General features: G+C 47.2%; 1 protein-coding gene across 1 annotated transcript in view; it reads right to left on the bottom strand.

Moving 5' to 3' along the window:
• The window catches only part of LOC146853830 (membrane-spanning 4-domains subfamily A member 4A-like), a 227,779-nt gene that overhangs the window by 165,444 nt on the left and 41,910 nt on the right, over window positions 1–20,425 (bottom strand). Inside the window, exon 4 of the mRNA XM_085651828.1 lies at window positions 16,963–17,019. Within this exon, the coding sequence (XP_085507954.1) occupies window positions 16,963–17,019 (57 nt within the window). The remainder of the gene's footprint in view (window positions 1–16,962; window positions 17,020–20,425) is intronic.

Here is a 20,425-nt window from a genome sequence, read left to right as displayed (position 1 = left end):
TTCTAATGCAGTCTTTTCAGCAGGCGAGTTCTACTCCCAGCTTCCTTATTGTTGTAGTTGAAGATGTCACTTCATTATGGGGGTAAATTTATAGGGCACCTGGATGCAACTTGATGTAAGCACTGGAAACTGGAAAAGGTTGAGTACTTGAAGTTTAATACATCACCACCACAGCTACAGGACTTTCCTCACCTGCTCTCTGTAAACAGTCATTGAGACACTTGGAACCCAGTGGCCTCATTGAGATCCGTGGCGGCATGACAACTGATCACAGAGGAAAATTCCTACAACACAATAAAACATATCTCCTTTCTTTACAATATTAACAATTGACCTAAAGATTTACAAAAATGAATTCCATCTGTTTTTACGTAAGTGGGTTAACGTAAAAGAATATTACTCTTATTTTCCTCTGACTAGAATTACAAGCTAAATTTGACTGAAGTGGAAATATGTTGTAGTGAAAAAATATATAAATGGATCTAATGAAATGCTTAAAATGTCACCATATAGCACATCCGGCGCCAGAGCAGATGTGTAGCCTGATTGGAGGTCCTAGTTGTACAGCCAGGTCTTAAGTTTCTTGCGGAACTCGAGTAGAGATGGGGAGGTCCTGATGTGATGGGGAAGGTTGCTCCAGGTTTTGGCGGTGATGTAGGAAAGGAGAGTCCACCGGTTTTGCTTCTGTGAATGTGTTGTATCTGTACAAGGCAGTGTGTGGCTGAGCGAAGTTGCCTAGATGGATGGTGAAAGTTAAGGCGGTGGTTGAGGTAGTCAGGTATGGCATTGTGTTGAAATTGTTTATTAAGTAAGGAAGAGACATCCAGTATGGGTGCGCGTCATCCAACAGCTAGATGTGATAACTCTGTACAGTAATAGACTGGATGATATGATGCATAGTGCTTAGAAGGGAGGGGGGTAAGAGGGAAGTAGCAGAAGACAGAGTGGGAGACAATATCCAAGAACAGCTGGGAGATACTAAGAGATACTCTAGGAGATACTAACATCCAATAGTGGTAACCCGGAAGGGGAGGGGTAAGGGGGCCTGTCTCTCTGATGTAGGTCTGGCCCCCATTTGCCATGTACGACGAGGACTGTTGGGTCTAGGACTCTCGGGGGTGAGTTTGTTGGGGTGAGCACCCTGAGTAGGAGGCATCGCCTGTATTGAGTAGTGGTGGGGCAAGTGAGAAGGTCGCCGGGGGTTGAATGGTGCTGGCAGTGGATGGGGCAGAGGCTAGAGCGTGTTGGAGAGCAAGGAGAAAAGAAGAGAGGCCCTCCGTCCTTCCTGCCAGTGATTCACCCATGCTTTGTTGGGAGGGTGGGTGGTGTCGTGATCGAAGAGGTAAAAGATAGGGCTGATGGGGCTGGTGCTACATATGTTACCCTTAGCGTGGGGGGGTTGTGTAGTTTAGTGGGTCCGCGTGTCTGGGGAGGGAGGTTAAATGAGGGGGGTAGTGGAGGCAGAAAGAAAGACGAAAAGGCAAAAATAAGGGGGTTGGGGTGGGAGTAGTAAAAGCATAAGAAGAGCTAGGAGGGATGAGGTGTGCGGTTCATGAGGGGGAGGGAGGTGTGGGGTGGAAATGGCGGAAAGGAGGGAGGGAAGAAGGAGGAAATGTTGGGGAGGGGGAGGCAAGGTATAGTACGAGTGGGAGGGTGAGGGTGGGAGGGGAGGCAGCCATCTGCATTAAGTAGGTACCGAGGGTGGGGGATGAATTAGAAGGGGGAGGGGAAGTAAGCATTCCGTTTTACAACAATAGTCAGTTGCGCAAATCAATGTAGTTCAATACGACTCAAGGGGGCGGAGAACCTGGGGCAGGGTGTCTGTCAATGGTCTTGTCACGGAGGAAGGGTGCCCACGTCTGTAGAAATAACTCAGTCTGGTCCTGCAAGTTGTAAACGACGCTTTTGTGTGAGGCTGTTTGAATCATTGGCACCAGCAAGGCCTCATGTGATGGGGTACTGGCGACCTCAACTGGTGGAGAATACATATCTTAGCTGTGGCCAAGGCTCTTTCGAGGAGGCACGCTGTGGGTGAGAGGGTTCCGGTGAGTTTCTTAAGTAGTGGATGAGGATAACTGAGGAGGTAAGTGGTAGATGTATTGGCATGGAGATACTCAAGACCGATCCGATGTGTAACCAGAAGGGTTGGATCGTAGGACAGATGATATGTGTTATATCGCAGTGGGAGTACACACATCGCCAGCAGTTCTCATGGGGGAGAAGTCCTGATGTGTTCAGTTATGTCTGTGTCCAGTGCCAGTCATGTAACGTCTTGACAGGCAGAACTTCAACGGGCCTCGTCATCCTCATAGGTGATCTGTATGCGGTTGTGCCACTTGGCATGAAGAGTTTGTGAAAGGGGTTGCAAGAAAAGGTTGGTGAGCGCGTGCCATATAATCTCGACATCACTCTTTTGTGGCACCCCCACACATTCAGATAAAATACTATCGACGAGGACTGTAGGGACTGGGGATGAGGGCCCAAGCAACTACTTAGGTAGTGCTGCTTTTGCATGTAGTGCCAAGTTTGTCTCAGGTGTAGGCCAAATTCCTATCTCGCTGATCAAATGATTTAAGATCGCCATTAAGTAGGAGCTGATCTAAGGTTTGAATGCCCGCTTCCTTCCATTGAGTCCAAGACAAAGTATGTCTGTCAATGGGTATACCATCATTGCCCCATAGGGGGCCTTTTTCATGTAGTCGTAGGTCTATCCCGAGTAGGTAGTGTGCATGCATCCAGGCCTTGTGCATAGTGCGTAGCACATGGTGTCTAGGGCCTGTTGACAGGGGTGGTCCCCATATAGAATAGAAAGTCTTGTGCCAGCAGAGAGTATTTCCCGTTCAATGTGGACCCATTCGGTGAGTCAAGGACACCAGGCAAAATGTATGCCAATTGGGAGTGCACAGGCGTAATGTTCCACCAATGGGAGGCCCAGGCCACAGCATGAACAGCGTCCCATCAGTGTGGTCTTGGCTAGTCTAGGTTTCGAAGATCCCCATACAAAGGATTGAATTTGGGAGTCAATGAGGCATAGCATGAAGAGAGGCACCTGGATGGAGAGCATCCCAAGCCTGTATGTGGAGCGCAGAAACGTACCCATCCGTATCACCTGCACTCTGCCCCACGTGAAGAACCCCAGGTTAGACCATTTCTCAATGACTCATTTCATCTGGACTAATAATGGGTCTCTGGGCAGTGGGACAGTCATACAGCAACCGCACCTTGGCAATGAATTGGTCTTCCAAACCAAAGCGTTCCACTGTAGCAAATAGGAAGTCCCATTCAATGCGGTTGAACGCTTTTCTGAGTCAAGGGAGAGAGTCAACACATCTGTCTGGAGGTCCTTGGCTGTCCAAAGGGTATGTGCCAAGGTTGCGGAGATGATTTCTGGAGGAGCAACCTGGTACAAAGCCTACCTACGTGTGGTGGATCAAAGAGGTTAGAACCTTACTCAAACATGCTGCCAAAATGCTGGCTAGGATTTTCATGTCGCAATTTAGTAGGGAAATTGGCCTGTAACTGCCACATAGTAGAGGGTCTCTCCCAGGTTTTGGTAAGACGGCAATCACCGCCTTATTGGATAGGAGTCCTAGGGAGGACGTCTGATCCGCCTCCTGGAATGCGGCGTGCAAGGTGTTGACAGTCTGCTCCCCAGACCACCTGTAAAATTCTGCAGGGAAGCCTCCCCGGGAGCTTTGTAAAATGAGGCAAACTCGTTTACAATGACTTTGGAGCGGGTAAGGACCTCACCAACTGACTAATTTATGGTGGGAATGGCCAAGGTAGCTCCCTGTTGCCATTATTGGACCACCAGAAATTGCCCAGCCCTTTCCCCCCTGTTCTTAATGTCGCCTATTCAGCCATAGACGAGCGTACTCAGCCTTAGAGGTGAAAAGACTGTTAAGGGCCATCCAGGCTTGTTCTAGGAGTCTGCAGTGATGTAAGGTGGGGTGGGTGGAGTAGAGGCAGTTATAAGAGGAAATGTCACTCTCCAGTTCCTTCCTACGGGTAACCACCTGTTTATTAGCTACTGCGGCAGCTCTCATAAGTTGACCTCTAACTGTGGATTTCGCGGCAGCCCAAAGTACACTATGAGAGGGCACTGAGTTATTATTGTCTGAGATGTGAGTTTTCAGTTGGGATTTGCCCTGGGTTGTGCGGTAACGCTGTATATTCATGCGCCTTGGTTTGCGTCCCGGAGAGCCAAACCCACCTCTAGGGACAGTGTAGCTGGAGAATGATTGGATAGTGCCGCCTCTAGTATTCGAGATTTCCAGACAAGGGCGACTGTTCTCTGAGAGATGAGAATGTAGGCCAGTCTGGAAAGCGTGCCGTGGACAGGGGAGGGGAAAGTGTACTCTGTGTCTGTTGGGTGCCTTAGTCGCCAGTAATCTACTAGTCCGTTGTCCGAAATCACGTTGTTCATCATTGCCCTACTGCGTCATTGCCTCTGTCTAAAGGTCCTGTTCAGTCCAGGACAGGGTCTTGTGCAAGTTTCCAGTCCCCACCAATAATATATTGTGAGGCTTCTATCTCCATTAATAATCGATTCAAATGACGGAAGAACAACCGTTTTGCCCCAGTCAGTGTGTAAACAGATCCCACGCATAAGGAGTTATCTCCAAGGTGCAGTTTGGCAAATGCGTATCTGTCACCAGGGTCGGATCATGTCTTTGATACAGTGATGGGCAGAAATTTACGGAGCAGGATCGCGACTCTGCATTTGCGGGGAGGCCCGCTGTTGGAGGGTGTCTTTACTGCTATACTGCTGTGTATCACCCTACCTACCCAGTCTCGACGTAATTTGTCAGACTCCAGGGCATCTGAATGTGTCTCTTGTAATAGAGCCACATGTACGCTTTTGGACTGCAGAGTATTTTTTCTTTTGATGTAGTGCGTGAGAACCTTAACGTTCCAGGAGTGGGAGCATCGGCAGGTGAAAAGCACACATATCTGGGACAGGTGTAGTAGACTGGATCTCAGCCCTCGTGTGGTATTACCGAGAGGATGTTAAACAATTAAGTGTAGGAAGGAGGGGTGTAATAGGAGGTTGTACTTTAACTATACTAAAATATGCCATGCTAGTTGGTGAGATAGTGCCAAGAGTTACGAGCAGGAGCAATATTGTAAGGGTAGGGGTGGAGTTAAGTCTGGTTGGAGATACGGAGGAGGGGTAAGAATGGGTGGGGACAATAGTTGTCAGGATGGGGGACATTGGGTGGGTAGGTGAGGAGTCACACAATTGGGAGAAGGAAGGGGGGATGGGTATATCCCGGGCACGCAGGGGAAGGACGCTCAAGTGTAACAGTCAGTGTCAAATGGAGAATGGGTACCAGTATCTAGTGTGCAGATATCAGGAGGGTAAATATATGTGTAAAAGTGAAGAGAGGGAGGAGGGTGGAGGGGCTGGAAGGGAAGCAATCAGAGGTAACTGCTACTAAGAAAAATGCAGCACTGCAAACACTGATCTGTGTAACGTTGGTATAAGCTTGCAGAGGTACCGTTTGAGTGGCCCCATCTGGGCGGTAGGGCGCTGGTAAAGTTGGGTCAAAAAGCTGGCGGAGGTAGGCAGGGTGAGCAATGTGAGCAGGGGGCTCAGAGAATCTGCAGGGGTCCCATAGGTGGTGGAGCAGGACAGATGAAGTTCCAACTGTCATCTAGGAACAGACAGAGGGTAGGCTGTCAAATTCCTAGAGGTACAGTAAAGTAGAGAGGTGGGTAACTCCCTAGCCCTCCAGTTTGTAGGCTCCCTGAGATAGTGAGCAGATGTGGAGGGGCCAGAGTGCAACAGGTAGGTGTATTTGGTGACTATGGATGTGCCTGGAGAAGGGGGAGTGGAGGGTTGGGGCATGCAGGGGGGAGGAGTGGCCTGTTGGTGCCATTTGTCATCTAGCTCCAGGTCCAGCATGCTGGAGGGGTGAGTCTTGGTATCTAATGAGAAAAAGGATGAGGATGGAGGGAGATTAGGGCTTGAAGCATACAATATGAATCAAACAAAGATTACAATGATAACAATAATACCTATAACAGGTATATGAATGATCAATGCAGTCAGTAAACAAAGTGTGCAAGACTGGTGGTGTGATACTCAGCCATCTGGCAGGCGTCGTTCTTCTCAGTCTTACATTCACAGGTCCGGTCGTTCCTAATGCGAGGCAACAGTACAAGTCCCTTGCCAATCATTCAGTTGCGGAGCTGGGTTTCAGAGGGAAGCGAGATTTGTCCCTGTCCTGATCTTGGGTGAGGACAGCTACCGCTTGGAAGGCCTGCACTCTATCTCCATGGGTGCAGGCTGCTCTGTCAAGATCTCGGCCTCGATGTTGGGACCCACTGTTGGTTTGAGACCGTCCACTGGAGGTGGGGTTGGGGAAGTGCTGTGTTATGGGTCGCCTCGGCTAACGAGCAAGAGGTGGTCATGTCCTGCATTTGAGAGCTGTCCAAGAAAAGGCGCTGGTCCTCCAGGTCATAGAATTCTTTGGAGAGCCGTCCTTAATGATGCGGAATCGTGCGGGTTCAAAGAGGCCATACTTGATATCCATTTGGGGCAGACTGTGCCAAAGGCGAGAAAAGCCTTGCGGCGGTCACTGGTCCCTCTGGAAAAATCCACTCCCATGCATATTTCGTGACCCTCATATGTGAGCGTACCTTGGCACCGTGCCACCGAGAATAGTTGTCGAGCTTGCTCATGGTGCAAGAAACAGGCAATAAGAGGTCAGGAACGTGCCACAGGATCCTTGCGTGGAGGGCCGATGCGGTGAGCGCATTGCATCTCCAGTGGAGGCTCAAAGGAGACACTCGTGAGCTTTGGGAGAGTGTCTCTGAGAAAGCCTCTGACGTTAGACCCCCCTATCGCTTCTGGAAATCTGAAAAAACTGACATTGTCCCTCCTGCTGCGGAGGAAGAGAAGTTCTCGGTCTCTGTCCAGCATGTTGTCCAGGCTGCCCTCCATCACCCTCCATCCGGCCATCCAGCCCATCCACGCGGGTCTGAAATCCTACAATGTCTAGCCGTATTGACTTTGTTTTCTCCGTCAGGGTAGATATGTTAGCGTCCATGCCTTCCGGTCTCTGGCCCACCACCAAGATTCCCTGTAGAATATGCTTCATGGTACTCGCCTGATCAGTGGTCACATGAGGCTTGGGCACAGATTTTGTGGGGGGAGTGGGCCCCTTTAGTGCTGCCAGTGTGTGCGGCTGTTTGAGATCTTCCATGAAGAGGAGCTGCCATTTAGTTTTGCCCGTGCCCGTACCAGCTGACATTTGCCTGCGGTCGTTCTGGAGCACTCAGCTCTCCCGTGGTACAGGTCCGGCCTCAAGTAGGGGGTGGCATTCCGGATAGTGTCTACTGACCAGCGCCTCCTGGTTTTAGACTGTAGGTCAGCAGTACTTGTAGGCCCTCCAATGGCTGTAGGGCGGGCAGTAGGAGGATGGAACGCCCCTGGATGATCTGCATGTTAAGGCTGGTGGAGTATCTGCAGGTCCCTAGCTGCTGTGAGTGCATAGCCTCCTGGGCAGGTAGGTTTGAAGGCAGGCAGTATCAGGGCCTTTAGGATGAGTGGATGGTGACTATGCTGAGGCACTCTTTTCCGGAGTGCCTCCCTCTACTCGTTATGACCGTGAAAGGTCCAGCCTCCGGCTATCTTCTTTGGCCATGGTCTCTACTGCCAGCGTAACAGGCAAGCTGTTCAAACATAAAGGCTGGTCAGATATGCAGAGTACATAGGTGCCCCATATATACCTAGGTCTGCTGCAGTGCCCTCCTGGCAGGAAGGCAGATGGGTGTGAGGCTGCAGGTGGTCTGTGGGGCATTAGAGGCCCTAGGAGATGGATTGAAAGGTCCTCTGCAGCAATCATGGGGATGAGAGGGCTGGAGAGTGGATTTAATCCTCCTATCTCACGTAGGTAGGGCATAGAGGGTCACTCCAGTCCTGTGGATTCATGCCACTTGGTTATATGGGGATCCGGTGGGCTCCTGCAAGTATAGGATGTGGGGCCATGGGCGACAAGGCAGGATTCATCTGTGGGTCTGCGGCCTCTGGTTTGGTTGAATCCACCTCTAGTTAGACTCCTCAGGAGGTGTGGTGGATGGGACTGGGGGCCGGATGATCGATGGGCCCCCACCACACCATAGATGCACTGCCATTTGCCCGGGTAGCGTGGTGGGGGAAAGTGCTGCTGTGCTGCGGTGGAATTGGGCCTAGGCATTCACTCTGGTGCCTGTGTGCGCCTATTATCTGGGTCCCCGTTTCCCAGAATGGCAGGAGAGAGGCGGTGAGGTGTAGGGGGGGAGTATGGCCCCCCACCTACCAGCGGTGAGTCGCGTGGTGTAGGCCCGAATCCAGGGCCTCGCGGTCTTGCGGCTGCCATGGGTGTCGGTGTACTGCTGTGTGTAGGCACCGGGATGTCTAGGAAATGAGTTGTCATTGCCTCGATTGTGGTACAGTGGGTTCTTTGTCTAGGTCGGGCTACAAGCCCTTGGTCACCCGATGTGTCTCCAACGCTCACCAGGTTTGCCACATGGGCTGGGCTGCCGGCAGCTGGGGACCACTTGCAGAGGTAGGGGTGAGGCTGCTAATCCAGAGCCAAGGCTTTGCTTCTGCCTCTAGGCCCCGCAGCCTTGCTCAGTCACAGAAGAGTCAGGTTGGGCTGGCGGTTGCAGCGGTCTTCGGAGATCCCTGGCCGGGCATCAGTAGGTGTGTTCGGTGGTGTGACACCTGTCACACCACCGAAGCAACTGTCTCCATCCGGGGCCCGTCTCTCGACGAAGCTCCGAGAGCAAGCAGCCATTCTAGTTCGTGGCCAGACCACGCCCCTGAGTAGATTGTTTTCATGATTTCAGCAGTGTCTTTTGGGTTTAGGGGGCTCCAGTTTCTTAGCAGCTGGTCAAACTTTAAGGTGGTGGGCAGATGGTGTTATGTGTTGGGGGTCAAAGTTGCTATATATCTTGAGAATTTTGTTGTGAAAGAAGTCGGAGAGGTTGCAGAGATCCTGTGATGGGGTTATGGTGTTGGTGGCTGCTGAGGAGGTGGCCAAATCTTTGAAGATATTGTGGAGTTCTTTGCAGTTGTTGGAGCTGGATTCTATTATCAGTGCATAATAAAGTCCTTATAATAAAGTCCTGAAACCTATCCTGTGCACACTGTTCTTTGTGGCCTTCACCACATGAATATACAACCTCCCTCGCTACTCTTTCAAGGTTTTAAGTTTCTGCCCCTGCCATACCATCCACTCTTTATGCTATTGCTCAACCACCTAGTCCAATGGTTTCTGGGTCAGCTATCCGCACATCATTCATTAATATGTAACCACTACAGGCGTTTCCTGTCATTCCCTATTTTCGTCAGGGATCCCGTCGACTAGTGCTTGCGATGTGAAGTCTAGCATCGGGGATGCGCTGCACAGTCGGGGTGATGCGTCGGTCCCGAAAAGCTGCAAGGCTTTGATGCGAAGTACGGTATCGTCAAAGAGGCTGCTGCTGAAGGGGTATGTGAGGACCTGCGCCAAAGATGCGTCGCACAGCTGTTGGTCCGAAGGAGCTGAGGGTGGTGATGCGAGTTTCCTTGTCGGTCCCAATCCACACACTATTGTCAATGAGTTGGTTCTGCTTGGGGTTGCGCAGCGCAGCAGAGGTAATGCTTAGGTTCTACTGTATCCACGGAGACAGTCCAGCATCTCAGGCCCACTTCCAAGGATCCACAACTGGGGTGGCTCCACTTGACGGGGTATACTCACAGATACCAGAGCCTAGGGGCAGATGCAAGGTTGCTGGAAGCCTGTTGTGTCCCTGAGGCTTCAGATCAGGAGGCCAGCCAGCTAGACCTTGAGTTACTCTGGGGCTCTGGGTTCCAGAGATGTAGGTCCAGTCCTTTTCTCCCTGCCAGAAGGAGAGCAGGCAGCAGGTCAGCAAGACAGGACAGCAGTTCCTTCATAGCATCACCCCAGCAGAGTGCATCTTGGTGCCAAATAACAGATGTGTATTGTTACCCATCGGTACTCATTTTATTGACCTCAGATGGATCAAAGGCTGAGTGGACCCACCAGGATTTGAATCTGCGACCATGAGGTCAAACACAGGCCCCTCCAGTGGACGCATTTGTCCACTGAGCCACCAGACCTGGTCAACATGCAGTCATAAAATCTCTCGCCTGTGCCCTTGTCATTGGCAGAGATTTATACCACAATGTGCGTATTGTCCAGATAAGATGTTTATTCAAAGCCAACAGACCTAATCAGGGATGTCAAGGGAGTCACATAAGCATTAAACAATGTTAGACTAACTGAAGATCCCTGCGGGACCCTACATGGAAATGAAAAGGGATTTGAGACATATTGGTCCAGGGCCACTGTTTGCATACACCCTGCAGGGAAAGATTCCAGTAAGTAAAGTGCTCGCCCCTCGATCCCGATGGCCCCGAGACGTCAAACCAACAAATTGTGGTCAACCGTATCAAAGGATGCCAAAAGATCGAGCAGGATGAGGGCTGCTCTACCTCCTTTGTCCAAAGTAATCCTAATTTCTATGGGCATTTTTTAGGTCTCGCCTACGCAGCGCGCATGCGTTGCATAGGCAAAAAGACCTTTGGCTTTTCAGCCAAAAACGTGCACGCGTTCCATTGCCTTCAATGGCAACGCGTGCACATCTGGAGATTCACTTGTGGGAGCGAGCGCCACCATATGGTAGCAATTATTGCTCTCTCAAGGGAATCGCACAGCCCCCCACGTCCCCCCCTGCTGTCGCTCGAGGCACGCACCTCCCCCTGCTGCCGTCAGCCAGCCGTGCTTGTGCTGGTTTCCAGTGCTGTTGATTTTGTCTGCCCAGGGGCTCTGACTGTTGTGGCCCAGGATGGAGTTAGCAGAGCGCCTGAGAGCATAAGGACAGATATGGGAAGGGCAGTGTGGAAGTGGGTGTTATTTGTATGCTGGGTGTGGGGGCCCCCATCTTTGGTTGGATTTACAACGGGCTCAAGAGGGGTCACTGCCACTCAGTACTGATGGTATTTCTGAGGTGTATGGGTAGCGATATTGTTCATTACTTGGACTGACTGGTTAATTGGTCGCTTGCTTGTGCCCTGCTGGTGAGAGCTTTGTGTCCTGATGTGACTGCTCTATTTCCTTTTACCCTTTGAGTGGGGTTCACTGGGAATACTTATAATTTGCTCCACCATCAGGCTCTTCGTATGATGGTAGTCCGCGCTAGTCAGCCGTCCATGACCCCAATGCATGGCAAGCTCTCATCTCTCACTGAATGCTGTACGGACCATGATGTCAGGGGTGACACCGCTTTGTGATTCGCTTTGGTTAACAGAGCAGTGTCACCCCAAGCGTTGCGCCCAATGCAGTCGGTCAGAGGGGAAGAGCCTGCCTTGCAACAGGGCTGATGTGTGTATGTGATGGTGTGTGAGGGTATGCCTGGCCCCGTCTGTGTATGGGTGCAGGTGGGTTGTTTCATGAGCAGGGAGGGCCTCTAGTGAACCCGCCCTAAAGTCATTCCAGCATTACAGGAGCAAAAGTACTACTTCAACATCGGTCCTTGTTTAACTCCCCTCGATTACTTGGATGAGGTGAGTGAGTTAATCAATTAAGCAAAATGTTAAAGGCGAAACACTGTAAAACTGATGATGTGTCTTTATTGGGGTCAGTGGAGTGACAATGAGTCAGTCTGGTGTGGTAAACATGAGCTACAGGACAGCCCATTTATTGGAGATATCGTCGACTCCTCTGTTGCACAATTTATTTTTATTTTTTGGGGGGGTGGGAAGGGGAGTTTTATATAGCGCGAACTCGACACGAAGGTATCAGAGCACTTTACTTGAGCACCAGTTGCATTACAGATCGACACATTCCTTTTTGGTAGGCACAGGGAGATAAATCACAGGCTGTTGAGCGTCCCTGCCGAGAGTCAATCCCGGTTCCCCAGCTTCGAGGTCGACTGCTGTAGCCGTTAGTCTGCACTATCGTTTAGGGGCATTGGGACTGAACTTTTCCCCCACTGTACAATTACCTCTGAAGACCAATGTCTTGATTCAGGATACAAGTCTCAACCCAGCAACGCTGCTAAAAATTCAGGCTCTCCAATGGTGTGGTGTTTACCAGGCTATCTGCAGTTTAAAACGCGGACTTCAGGACGGTCATGGTAACCTGCTTTGCTAATGCATCCCGCTGGTTATCTGTAATGGTCACTCTTTACAATGTGGCCCTTGTGCTAGTCACACCACCCGTGTCAACCATCTCCCCTTTGCAGGGCCAGATTTATACTTTTGGGCACATTTTTGAAGAACCCACATCCCTTTTATCTATGTAAGATCTTTTTTATTAGTAATACCTCATCATTTAAAGTTTAGACTAAAAATACCAGTGGGGTGCTGCCAGAGCAAGTTCAGCTCCTCAGTGAAGCCACATACCTATATTAAGGTGTGCAACGTTAATACACGCACACAATTCTATATATTAATTCCATATTTATATAGCACTTGCTTCTATGGTCTTGCAGTTTCTTAGCACTGTTGTAAATCGGACCAAAGGCATTTTTACCCTTCTAGAAAGGAGGCTCACGGGCTCACCCTGGTGAAATTCGTCCACTCCCCAGTTACTGGAAGCCATGTTTTCCCTAGGATATATGCACTCTGCTGTGCATGTATGTGGTATGCCACACAAGTATTGTGTGGCTCGGAGAGCATCTGCTGAGGAATGATACAATATTAGGCCAGCGTGTACACATTCCAAAGAAAGTGATCTACATATTAAATTCTTCTGCCCAGCTTATAGCATAGCTAGGAAATACTGGCTTATCCCTCTCCTTAAAAATCTAGGTTTCAGGAATTTCGCACCAGCATATAGGATCCTAAAGACAGATTTATCGGCTCCTACTGTATTTGCAGTTGCTAAATTCTTAACAGCAATGTGGTTTATTCGCAATTACCATATTAAGTTTGATATGATTGCATGTACATCTTGAACGCTCTTAGTTGATTGTCTCATGATCCTTGTATTCCATTCATATGTAATTTTCTTATTGTAGACCTTATAATTGTATATGTTGTATTCTTTTATGGTCCTAGTGACCGAAATAAAGATTAAGATGATGATGATTGTTGTGCAATATGATGGTTCTTGTTCAGGTTGTACTTGTTAAGAACAGCGACTAGCATGGTAGAATATTACCTCCTCTTCTGATAGAATCAGAGCTGAGTTCACTCTAAAGCTCAGGCACACTACATAATGCCCCCTCTGCCCCCCATCCTAAACGGCCCCTGAGTCCTGCATCCCTGACCTCTGGCAGCCTCTGTCTTGCATGTGGAGAGACAAGGTTCGCACATCTCAACCAGGACCCCTTCTGAACCTGTCCTGTGCTAAAGGTTTGCAGAACTATCAAGGTTCCTGCACCCTGATCCATGAGTGAGTAGTTCATCCAGTTCAAGTTTTTGCTTTGCAATCCGGGGCTTGTAGGCCTGTTTATCCTATTTTAGAATCCGGACTTCGAGTCCCAGAATGCAAAGTCAAAAAATGTGGACTCCGCAAGCTATGCTTTCATGGACCTGGGACTAGAGCTCTGGGTTTAGAGTAAGTGTCAAGGGTTGTTGAGTTCTCTGCGCATTGTTGCAAACAGGCATAACAGAATTTTTGGGCACCCTTGCAAAATGCGGGGAGAGATTCTAAAATGCACAACTCTTCTGATAAAGCTGCCAGTAACTACATAACTGCAGCGGCCCTCAACGCTATGCGTGATACCTTTAGACAATCCTGGGTTGTTAGCCAAGAGCACTGCATGAAAGGATTTTTGAGGCAATATTTAATAATGTAAACCACAAATCCCGTACAGAAACGCACTGCGGGATAAAAGGCGGTCACTGGCTGAAGGTGTCACACTGTGGCTGTTGGCAGCCTAGTCCGTAACACCAAGGTCACCTTACAGAGATGCAAAGGCCTTGGGTCTATTGGCATCACATGGTAGGTGACCCCGACGCCACAGGGGCCAAAGGGCTCAGGTTTTGTTCCTCCCCGCCCTGGGGACAGAGATGGTACTGGCACACCGTTTCCATCGATACGATTAAATCAAAGTTATATCTAGGAAGAAGATGTTTGAGTGTGTTCCAGTGCACACAGGACGTCGACTTCCTTCGCTCCTAAAATGTACAGCCCTCTGCTCTGACCACCGCCCGGCCCCATTAAAACAGACCTGTACGCCTTTTATGGGTGGAAGGCAAAGAATGGTTTACGAATGGTTTATTTTATGAAGAATTAATTTTTGCCTCCTGCTAATCTGCACCACACATGTATACGATATTTTAATATAATTTATGTTAAGGATCTTAGTAGCAACTGAACCACCTAAAATCCCATCTTCAAAAAAGGTAAAATATAAACACTACAGAAAATAAATAAAACAAGCATTGGCATAGCCAATAGGTCTCGCTTCTGGGAGCTTATAAGTATTTAGTTATGCAGCACAATATCCTTGGTGCAACAACATCAACTGTTGCATGGCTAAACACTTATAAGATCCCAAAGGCGAGACCTATTGGCTATGCCAATGCTTGTTATCAGAGCTGTCTCTGTACTGTGACCGCTCTGAAACAGAGCTGAGTGGTAACCAACAGCTGATTTTTCTGAATAAAGTTTGAGAGCTGTTGATTCATCGCCTTTTCTACCATCTTTGCAACCTCCCTAATATGTGGATTGGTAGGTCAACAGATGCCCTAGGTGCACAGAAGCTGGGCTGTGTACGTTGTCGCCTATTCAAAGTGCCTACCCACCCATTTCCAGGAATTTGGGGAGTCAATTATATAAGTGTATATAAGAAAATTGTGTGTTTATCCTCAGGACAGTTTACCAGGATGGAGATCTTATCGTCCATCTGTCTATCCACCCCTAGAAGGAGCCCACTGGTTTGCTGATTAGTGGGGTTTTTTCCATGTGGTCCAAACGACAAGTCCAGCCCAGCAGCACCCCATTCTTGAATACCATGCTGTTGCTACTCAGCTAGGTTCATGATATATAAAATTAAAAACATTGCATACATACACCAAAATACTGCTAGGTTCAGAGCATAAGAATAGGTGAATGGGTCAGAGTCTTGCTGATAGGTAGTTAAGATTGACAGTGAGTTGTGTCCTAATTCATTCTGTAGAGGGTTGTGCTGAACTTGTTTGTGAGGGAAACGAGAATGTGAAAATAAACAGTATTTCTTTGGCTGGGAGACACAGCTGGAATGTGGTGAGTGGTAGTTCGTCTATCTTCAAGAGCGCATTTGTGATTTATTGGAGTGCTTTGTCTCACAGAGAAGCTGTGTTTTTAACAAGGATTTGTGTACAGTTCCACAGATGGGAGAAAGTGCTGGACTATCAAGGCATACAGTTTCCCTGAAGTGGGAAAAATGGACTCTATTCCCAAAGATGTTGTAATGAGTAGATGTGACTTACCTTTGTAGTGCTCCAAGCTACTTCTGACTTACTCCTGCTTACTCTTGGAATTTAGTCACAAGCCAAGAGTATTATATTGAATTTTGATTTTCAAAGGCAAATAGACCCTGGGATGTGCAGTGACTAAATATGACAAATGGCTCAGCGTGAGTTTGTTTGGCAGACAGGATGCTCTGTTACTAATGTGGAAGATATCCCGGGCCAGATGTACGACGTTTTTTTGCATGTGCAAACGGGTTTGCGACCTGTTTGCGCATGCAAAAATACCTAAGGGCCATGTACAAACCCTAATTAGCGAGTCACAATTAATTTGCGACTTGCTAATTAGGATTTGCGACTCGCTATTAGGAAGGGGCGTTCCCTTCCTAATAGCAACCGCAAAGCCATGTACCAATGTTTTGCGACCGCAATTGTGGTGGTAAAATATTTGCAAATTACCATCCTCTTCAAGAGGGTGGTAATGGAGTCGCAAATGGGAACCCTTCCCCTTTGTGACTAGCTTCAAAAATATTTTTTAAGGGCAGGAAGTGGTCCCAGAGACTCGCTAATGGGAATGGCCGTTCATCTAGCCCTCCATCCCCTCATATTACAAGTGCAGTGCATACTATCACAAGTGCAGTGTATCCTATTACAAGTGCAGTGCATACTATCACAAGTGCAGTGTATCCTATTACAAGTGCAGTGTATCCTATTACAAGTGCAGTGCATACTATCACAAGTGCAGTGTATCCTATTACAAGTACAGTGTATCCTATTACAAGTGCAGTGTATACTATTACAATTACAGTGTATCCTATTACAAGTGCAGTGTATACTATTACAAGTTCAGTGCATCCTATTAAAAGTGCAGTGTATCCTATTACAAGTGCAGTGTATCCTATTACAGGTACAGTGTATCCTATAACAAGTGCATTGCATCATATTACAAGTGCAGTGTATTCTATTACAGGTGCAGGGCATCCTATTACAAGTGCAGTGTATCTTATTACAAGTACTGTGTATCCTATTACAAGTACAGTCTATACTATTACAAGTGCAGTCCATCCTATTACACGTGCAGTGTATCCTATGGCGCTTTTAATAAGGCAGAGGGGATATCCATCAGTTTTGATGGAGTATCCTGCCTGCTAAACTCTAAAGAAGGCCCAAAATGTCTCCTGTGGGAAAGTAGATTTTTTGAAATGAGAATATTGAAGTGTTGCATAGGGATCGCGGTTGCATTCTCTTGCAAAATGCAACAATGGAACTCTGTGTGTCCAATAAAAGTCTGGCCTGTGCATTTGCAACAGTGCACAGTAGTGCACACACACAAAGTGCCCAAAGCGAGCAATCTCCAAGATTTTACTCATCCATTACTGAACAAAGGAGGGAATACAGTATTTTGACTGCAGTGCTGCTTCCAGCCCCTTCCTGCATCTAGACACCCATACCTAAGACACTTGCATGTGACTAGAGAATCCCTTCACATTTTAAAAACCTTCTACGTGGAACCAGGAAGCCCTCATCTTTGCTAAAGTCAAGTTCTAGGATGCATTTTAACTCACCAGGCTCCGGGTGCCCTTTGTCTCTGCGTCAACAGACAATGCTCCAGAGATGATATACTAGGAAGAGGAGACAATAATTTGAATTGATTATGAACAATCACGTTTTATTGATTACTTTGCAACCAAGCATATAGGAACTGATGCCAACTTCTCTATAACTAATTTTTACTTATTTGCACTCTGGTGAGGAGTTGCAGCATGGGAGCTGAAAATAAAAGCCTCTCAGAATGATTAATCAGGTCTTCAAGAAATTTACAACGTTTGTATGCTTTACATGAATCCAATGTGATCAATAATAATAATTTATTATTATATTAAAGTAAAATATGAAAAATGATTTCTTTTGTCACCCACCCCCTTTATATAACGCCTAACATGAACATCTGTTATCTCAGCTCCAAGACACCATTCTGGGTGAACATGCCCTTTACAATTACTCGTTATGTTATGTTGTTTCATGTTCTGTGTTAAACAGTAATATAATAAATTCATAATTGTTCCAGCAGCAATATGTTTCTTTTAAAAAATAAATCACACTTAACTTCTTGACTGCAATAGAATACCTTTAAAGCTGATATCAATAGCAGTGATTATTTCGCTAGTATTTAAAGTTTTACATTAGCGGAAATTCTTTTGTTTCATAGTTCCAGTATTTACGAACATTGGGGGACATGTACAAGGAGTGACGGAGAGAGGCGTTAGGCTTCCTGGCTTAACACCTCTCTGAGCCACTTCTGAAGCGCAGGGCTGCACCATATTTACAAGAACGTGGTGCAGCCTTGTGTTTCCCCCTGCGATGGCGCTAAGTTTAGCAACTTAGCACCAACGCAGGCACCCTTGCACCATAGTGCAAGGGTGTCTGCGTGCAGGGGAAGATTGTTTATGTGTAAGAATGTGTCCCTTCCTGCACATAAACAATCCTAAAATGCCATTCTGTCACTGACATGTGTGCTGCTTCATGCAGCTCACATGAAAGTCACAAAATGGCATTTTTTTTAAAGGATTGTTTATGCATATGAAGGGACACCTTCCTGTACATAAACAATCCAGGGCAATGCGCTTTTTCCATGTGTGCTGTAGAAGGCAGCACACATGGAAAAAGCAGAAACGAGGAGAAATAAAGCATTTCTCCTTGTTTCGCCAACTTAAGACTAGGTTTTACCTGGTCTAAATTTTGGTGTTGCCTCCTATGTACGCCACCCTTGTACATAGGGGGCAGTGTCAAAATGAATGGGTGTTGCAGTGGAACGCCCACCGCAACACCCACTGACCACTCCTTTCACGCTAACCATAGCATGAAAGGGGGCCTTATTTACAAGGCTGCGTTAAGCCACGTTAAGTGGCTTAACGCTGCCTTGTAAATAAGGCGCAGCCCTTATCGCCACCACAACATCGATACATATAACGTTGCGGTAGCGCTAGGGGCTTATACATATGCCCTATTGATTCTGGAATTCCATAGTCTAAGTGGTCTGGCCACATGGCAGTTCAGTTTAATCTTTGTCTCAATCAAATGACAAAAGTCATGAATTCTAACAACCAAGCCAAATTGGTCAGGTTTTGGAAAAAAAGTCAACAATTCTGACTTTTGTAACCTTGTGTCCACCCAACCCTCCCTTACCGGTGCCCCTGACATTGTAGCTTCCCATTATTTTCACTAGATACAAGAAGGAGAAAACAAATTGGCCCAGCTAGAAAAAGTTATAAATCGCGGACTGCGACCATCAGCCCCTTGGTACTCTGAGAAACTAAGAGAATTTTTAAAAACCTCATCATCAGGAATGGTGCTGGGGAAGTAACTATGCTCCAGAGGAAAACAGAAATATAAATCACAGATTGAGGAATATTAAAGTCTGATTATTTCTGAGAAGAACTTTTTTTTCGCAGAGAAAATCAGATCCGCGGCCAACTTCAGGTAGTTTTTCTGAAGGGTATCTAACCTCTCTACTCTCTCAGTTTCTCCTACTACTCCTCCCACTTGACAGTTTTGTGACAACCTAGCGACTTTTTTCATAAATAAAGTTGAGGAGATTTTTAATGACCTTATCGTCAACAACAAGAATGATCTTTCAACTCAAGCTATCACTCGATCAGAACAAATTAAACCAAATTTTAGTGAGTTTCCGGCCATCTCTTCTAAACGAATGATTGAACTTAGAAAACTAAGTCTGGAGCCCCCTAGGACCCATGCCCTACCAGTGTGCTGCATAAAATAGCTGGCTTTAATGCCCCTCCACTTTCCCTGCTGTTGAATAATATCCTAAGATCCAGAAGTTTACATATGGAATGGAAAAAGGCCTCAATTTTGCCACTTTTAAAAGAGCCAACTCGCATCCCAGCGGTAGAAAAAAAATACCGCCCAATATCAAGACTTCCCTTTCTAGCGAAAGGACTAGAAAGACATCTTAACAACTCACTTTCAATTTTCCTGGATTAGAATGGTATCCTGGATAACTCCCAGTTCGGGTTCAGAAAAGCCCACAGTGTGATGACAGCACTAGTCACAGCGCTAGTCACAGTTTCAGAGGAGGTGAGGGCAATTCTTGACCGGGCAGATAAGGCTGCCATGGTTCTTTTGAATCTATCAGCAGCCTTTGACACAGTAAGCCACGAAATTCTGAAACAACGCTTGTCGGAAATATATCCAAAGCTTGGCTTTCAAGCTACTTTGCTCCTTTCTAGATGAAAGGGAACAAATAGTCAATATTGGAGATTTTAGGTCAAAGTCATTCTCCCTGCCTTGTGGTGTTCCGCAAGGCTTTTCAATAAGTCCCACCTTATTTAATATATATGCGGCCCCTCTTATGGGATTGATACGGTTGTATGGCTTTTCCACACTGTCTTACATGGATGAAATTCAAATTATTGTTCCCCCAAATAAAAAATATTGAAGAGGTGGCCTTACGCTTCAACGAATGCACGAGTGCAATTTTCTACTTGATGACCTCCCATTGTCTCAAATTAATCTGTGGAAAGACAGAGGTTCTCCTCTTTGGGCAAGATACCTTTTTCTGGCACAATTCTTGATGGCCTCAAGCCCTGGGCTCTCTTCCAGTCCCAGTGGTTAATACAAGGAATCTCAGAATAATTGTGACACCGGCTTTCCATCAGGGACCAAACTAATCATTTGACCTCCTTATGCTTCCATATTCTAAAAGTTCTTAGGAAAATTCTTCCTTTCTTACCATTTGATCTACAGAAGACAGTGATCACTTCTCTAGAGATATTGAAGCTAGATTACAGTTGCACCCTTTATGCTGGAGCCCAGCAGTGTGTTTTCGGAAGACTCCAAAGACAGCAAAATGCAGCAGTCAGGGATCTAAAAAAGATCAAAAAGTTTAAACCTGTTTCCAAACCCAGGGAAGAACTTCACTGGCTACCTGTTAAAAAAGAGTTCCCTTTAAGGCACTCTGCATTGCCCACAAAGCATTGTATCTTCAAGGGCCTGACTTCTTAAAAACTA

Source organism: Triturus cristatus, chromosome 4_1, assembly GCF_964204655.1.
Source record: "Triturus cristatus chromosome 4_1, aTriCri1.1, whole genome shotgun sequence".
Taxonomy (NCBI): Eukaryota; Metazoa; Chordata; class Amphibia; order Caudata; family Salamandridae; genus Triturus; species Triturus cristatus.
The sequence above is the reverse complement of the archived record's forward strand: the minus strand, read 5'-3'. Positions and strand labels throughout refer to the sequence as shown.